At 41.0% G+C, this 5,972-nt stretch overlaps 1 protein-coding gene across 1 annotated transcript; it reads left to right on the top strand.

Annotated features, from left to right (window-relative positions):
- The first annotated feature begins 2,811 nt into the window (after positions 1–2,811).
- On the top strand, positions 2,812–5,618 carry LOC144820135 (E3 SUMO-protein ligase KIAA1586-like). The gene has a single exon (XM_078677768.1). The coding sequence runs from the start codon at positions 2,812–2,814 to the stop codon at positions 5,206–5,208; it is 2,397 nt and encodes a 798-aa protein (XP_078533894.1). The 3' UTR covers positions 5,209–5,618.
- The last annotated feature ends 354 nt before the right edge of the window (positions 5,619–5,972 follow it).

Below are 5,972 nucleotides of genomic sequence, written 5' to 3'. Positions count from 1 at the left end.
TAGTTTGATCATCACGATGCACGATCACATGTTTGTTGCCAGCAGTGTGCACTGGCTATTTGTTGCGCAGTTGCGGGCCGGACTGCCTGGAATCAGTACTACAGGATGCAGGCCCAGGGCAGGATTCAGTTTCGTTTTCAGGGCAGGCCGGGCATGCTCATAAAATCTGTGGGGGTTGGGGCTGTGCCAGGCAAGCAGCGTGCGCAAATGTTCTGTTCTTACACATTAACATTTGCAAAGCAGGGCTGGTTTTTTTTTTAAGCAATTGATAATACGGCGTGAGGTGAGAGAGACACACAAACCAAGTACACACTGAAGGCAGGAACAATGATGGTGATAGCGCTGTTATATTGCAAGGTGTAGTGTAGTCAATGCATCAACTAGGGAGGGAGGGACACACTAGAATTGAGAGAAAGTGTCCTTTCAGTTTAAGCGATTTTGGTGCTAATAACCCCCATGACCTCCTCCAGTCCTGTCAATACAGGTCACAGGTGCCTTTTACAAGAGAGTTAGTGGACTCAGAGCCAGAATTGCCTGCTAAGGGCAGATGTATTATGAGATTACCTGGAAGAGCTGCAAGTCGCATAAGAGCTGCCCTCATCATCAAACATTAAGAGGAGTTGGTAAGGGGAAGTAATAGAGTTTGGGGTTAAAGAAGGGGAAGTAATATAGTGTGATCTTGCTTGCAAAGAAACCAATGGCAATCCGTCACCTGAGCCGGCTCAGCACCAAGAAGTGATGTTGGCAGGCATATGAGATGTGCATGAGGGCATGGGAGCCTCAGCCCCCTGGCCAATTAACTTGTCAGGGGCTCGTCTTGCAATGACCCAGATGCAGAGCCACCTTCTTGTGCTACAGCAGGAATCATACAACTCCTTACCCACATAATAAAGAACCTTGAAACTAATTACCCTTGAAGCCAGCACAATTTTGCCACTGAGCTGGCCTTAAAAGAAAGGTACCTTAACGATCTCAGCAATATTTAAATGCACTTTCCCCGTACTGTTACTGCAAGGAGAAAGAGACCGCAGTATCCTCAACACAATGTGGCACCAGCTCAGTAAGGCCAATGTATGCTGCCTATGCTGTCCTTTATATGCTCTCAGGGAGAAAGCATAAGGCAAAGCAGCTGGTGCCGAGTTCCTGGGCTCCAGTAATATTCAGGAAAATATTAAAATGTCAAGATAACTCTGGTGATTAATCGTCTACCTGGAGAGAGCCAGCCAGGAGCTTTGTCTAGGGGAAGCTGTGAGTGCTTGAAAGGCAGGTAGTACAGGCCAGGGTTATATACCTGCTGCAAATAACGTTTACCATGCAGATCAAAAAGTGCATATAATGTAAAATAGATCAGTGTGTTACTGCTTCTGTTGGAAAGATCCTTTTGTTACTTGCAGTTTGTAAGTTAAAATGCTACCATAGAACAGCAAGCTATTAACTAGTCTGTCATCAAAGACCTGCATGCAAACGGCAAGTTATATATTACAGCTATATGTTTTTTGGACTAATCTTTCTTTATCCTAATCTTGCAAAAAGGGTCTAATGTGGGTAGAAATAACTTCTTATTGAAGAGAACCCCTAACAATGCTGGTATGTTTTGAATTCTGCATTTGCGTTTTTTCAGACTTTGAACTTTGTGGTGGTGAGTTTAGTATTGTGGAAAGCTTTGGTTCATACAGTTGAGTTCACCAACACCACTCAACAAGCAGTGGGCTTCTAAATGCTCTACTGCAACATACCACACACTCCCCTCCTCTGCCGGAATGAGCAAGGCTCATTTGCTATGTTTGTCCTTAGTGTATGTTTGGATTTTTCACAATATTATGACTTCTTCAGTAATGTAACATTGAGGGCAGCACCAACACTCTAGAAATTGTTCCAGCACCACTGGCTTGGGTTGGGTGCCTTTCTTTGACATTTTCATGCTTTGTCGCTTGAGTGCCTTTGTGTGATGTTTCTATGCTTTCTGGCCTGGTTGGTTGACTTTGTATGACGTTTCCTTCATTTCTTTCCGGGGTGCCTTTGTGTGATGTTTCGACGATTTCTGGCCTGAGGCTGGGTGCCTTTGTCTGACGTTTCCATGATTTCTAGCCTGGGTGCCTTTGTCTGACGTTTCTATGATTTCTGGCCTGGGTGCCTTTTGTCTGACATTTCCAAGTTGTCTGAGTACTTAAGTGTGCGATTACCATGCTTTCTGGCCTTGGTGGCTATGCAGGTCCTCATTTAGGTGTACGATTTACTATGCTTTGAAAGTTGATACAGCTAAATATGTTGTGCACCATTTTAGTTTTTCTTTTAAAAAAATGTTTTTGAGGGGAGAATGACCCCCATGCAAACATCTCTAGCAGTCATTAAGCTTGCTTGCTATGCACTGTATGGGGGCTGGTCTAACAAAACTTGCCAGGGCTGCTTTGGGTTCCCATTCTGGCCTTGAGTGTCAATTAATGAATACTTTTTGTGAATCACAGTGTGTAACTAACTTTGCACACTTCCACCTTACCCTGCTTTAGTTGTCATAGTACAGGAAGCCAAAGCTTAAAAGTGAGGCAAACTTTAAAGACTTTGTGCCTCTTTTCAGTGAGTGCTGCAGGGCAGGCAGGCGTATGAATTGGAAAAGGTCAGAATTTGGGTGGGCAAAGTAAGATCCATTTGGATTACACTTGTAGTCAGTTGTAGATGGTAATATATGTGCAGATGCAGACATTTCTTTGGAGCAAACTGCAAAAAAAATAATTGTGCATGTAATTACTTAGATGAATTGACATCACGCTTCGCACATGTCTAGCATGTTTTATTTCACTTTGCTTCCCTAGAATGTCACACAGTGGGCAGAAGAAGATTTCAAGCTACTTTACAAAATTTAAGCCCAAAGATGATGGGGAGCCTACTAATAAAGTAGCTAAAAAAGACCATGTACTTCCGGTGGATGAAGGGAACAACACAGAAGATGAAGTGCAAGAGAAGGCACTAGATGAGAGGGACACCACTACTAGCAGCAGCGTTATCACACCCACAGAAGAAAAGACACAAGATAGTCCTCTCCGAGATGACCAGCATCATGCTGTGGAGATTGCTACTGAGACAGAGGAAACTCCAAGCACTAGCAAACAATTTGACACATTATCGCTGAAACCACCTTCAGACAGAGTTTTTAGGAAAGGCATTCTTCCTAAAGGTTGGAAACATGATCAAAAGATATATTTCCAACGCAAGCATCCGTGGTTAATTGTTAAAGGCCCTAACCTTGGCTGTTCTGTGTGTCACCAAGTCCGTGATCTCGGTGCTGAGAAATCCAGGGGAATGAAATTGTCCAAAAAATGGACTGACTCTACTGTGAAAGCATATGGCACAAATCTACACCAACAGCAAAAATCATTGAGAAAAAAGATTGGAGAACATGCACAAAGCAAGGCTCATGTTGCAACTTTAAAAATCTTAGAAAATGCAAAAAAAGATTCTTTATTGCAAGTAACTGCAAAAGCTCAATCTTTACAAATGTCATCAACATCCAGAATATTCCGTGTAGCTTATAAGGAAGCAAAGCGGAACAGGCCAGCGTATGGCTTTGAAACAGAGATAGACTGCCACCAGTTAAATGGACTGGATATGGGTCGAATTTTGCACTCCAATGTAGCTTGCTCAAACATACAACGCCACATATCCTCAGAAATGAAGAGGAAGATATTTGCTCAAATTATTGAACTTTCCCCCAAAATAAGTATTTTACTAGATGAAGGCACTGCGTTAAATAGGAAAAGTTCTTTAATTGTGTACATGCGAATGCAGCTACCTGGCATGGACTCCCCAGCTAATATTTTTGTTGACCTCATTGAGCTGAGTGATTTGTCAGCTGACTGCATAGTAAGCAGTTTACTGTCTGCTCTAAAAAAAGATCCTATTAATATAAGTGAGGACTTTCTCTCCAAATGCCTGGTTTCAGTTGCCTGTGATGGAGCTTCAGTGATGTTTGGCCGTCACAGTGGTGTTGTAAAGAGGTTGCAAGAAAAAATCTCTCCCAATATTGTAGCCTGGCACTGCTCAGCACATCGCCTGGAACTTGCCGTTCATGATGTCATGAAAGATATTGGCGCTACAAATCACTTCAAAAACTTACTCGACAAGCTATATTCCCTGTTTGCCACATCTGTTAAAAATCGTTTGGAGCTAAAGGAGTGTGCAGAAGTTCTTGACATTCAGCTTTGCAGAATAGGTAGAGTGTTAGATACTCGTTGGGTTGCATCAAGCTTTAGAACAGTAGAGGCTGTTTGGAATGCTTATCCTGCTCTCTACAAGCATTTTACTAGTGCAGCTGTTGATGCTTCCCGTGACAGTTCCAATCGAAATATGTACACCGGCCTAGGAAGGCGATTATCATCTATTCAGTTTGTTGCTAATCTTGGCCTCATGTATGATGCTCTTCAGGAGTTATCAGAGTTATCACTCGAGTTACAGAAACGTGATTCTACAATCATTGATGCCCATCGGGCTATTTGTCGGCAAATAGCAGTGTTTGAGGCAATGGTAGACAGGCAAGGAAAGCATTTCTCACAGTGTAAAAAGGCAATGGAAGAAAATATATTCCAGGATGTGATGCTGCACCAAGGAAAGACCACTGACAAAATCATTGAACAGGGACAGTTTTTTCGTAGCCTTGCAGAAAATCTGAGAAATCGTTTGTTGTCTACAGGCGGTACTAATTCTGCTGACAAAAAGGCTGACTATGATACACTGATTAACGAAGTGAAAGTTTTATACAAACAGTACTGGCCTGATGAGCTACCTGCTCTTTATGGTGAAAGTGACATTGAGTCTCTATGTAAAAGATTCAACATTGCCAGCCGAGAAACCATACGTGCATACAGAGAGTATAAAGAATCTGGAGGAAAAGAAATTAAAAGGCAGTTCAAGGAGCTTTTGATGGCCTTGCACACTATTGCTATCAGTACTGCAGAATGTGAGCGGGGCTTTTCTCAAATGAATCTTATTTGCACATCTACAAGAGCATCATTGCTGACTGAAACAATATCTTCTTTAATGTTTTTAAATCTTGTTGGTCCACCATTTAAGAGATTCAATCCAATCCCCTATGTTCAGTCATGGCTTGCAAAAGGACGGAGAGCAGCTGATGACACTAGGAGTAAAGCAAGGAAAGAGGAGGACTTGGAATGCACAAGTGATTTAGACTGTGTGTGGGCTTTTCTAGAAAAATAGATGCTAGCCCAGTCCAACTGAAAAATGGGTCATTGCAATGTTTTAAAAAAGTTAGGCTTTACTGGACTTTTGGGGAAATTTAATTGTTGTGTACTTTATATAGGTTATTTATTTGCATTGATTGACAGTGTCAATTTATTTAATATTTTCTTATAGTTGTCTCTTGGTATGGATGTTATATTTATTATATTTTATATAATTTATTTTGTTTTTATAAGACTTACCTTGCTTTTTCATTTTAGAACATATTTATTTGTATTTATATGTTTTATGTTACATTATTTTGTCTTTATATGTTTAGATTTTGTATGGCACGGACTATGGCCATTTTGCATTAATAGCTATGACTTGCAATACTGTGAAATTCAAACTGCCTCGTCATTACCTATTCCTTTGGCCTAGGTAGCTCTAGGTCCTTTTGGTGGAGATTACATTTTTCTGAGCTTTATGGTAAGATACAAATCTTTAATTAAAAAGTCATATTTGGAATATATGCCTCTTTTCTAATCTGTTGTTGTGTGTGATACAGAACTGCATAGTTCCATATTTTATTTAACTAATCTGTGTCTAATAAATGCACATATAGCCTCAGGGGACTAAGTTATAATAGCAAGCCCACTTGGTAATCATCTTTTTTCAATTGTTTCTCTAACAAAATACTCTAGTGTACTGAATAACCACATACCCCTTTGGCCACTGGAAGTGCCATGACTGACTAATTCAAGTACATTGCATGATGTTATTCACTTTCTCTGTTTAGAGTG

The sequence above is a fragment of the Lissotriton helveticus genome, chromosome 2_1, assembly GCF_964261635.1.
Source record: "Lissotriton helveticus chromosome 2_1, aLisHel1.1, whole genome shotgun sequence".
In the NCBI taxonomy this organism is placed as follows: domain Eukaryota; kingdom Metazoa; phylum Chordata; class Amphibia; order Caudata; family Salamandridae; genus Lissotriton; species Lissotriton helveticus.
Note: the sequence above shows the minus strand (reverse complement) of the source record. Positions and strands in the feature narration are given on the sequence as shown.

What these genes read in the sequence shown, in the direction of transcription:
- LOC144820135 (XM_078677768.1), top strand. Translation starts at nt 2,812, where the DNA reads ATGTCACACAGTGGGCAGAAGAAGATTTCAAGCTACTTTACAAAATTT.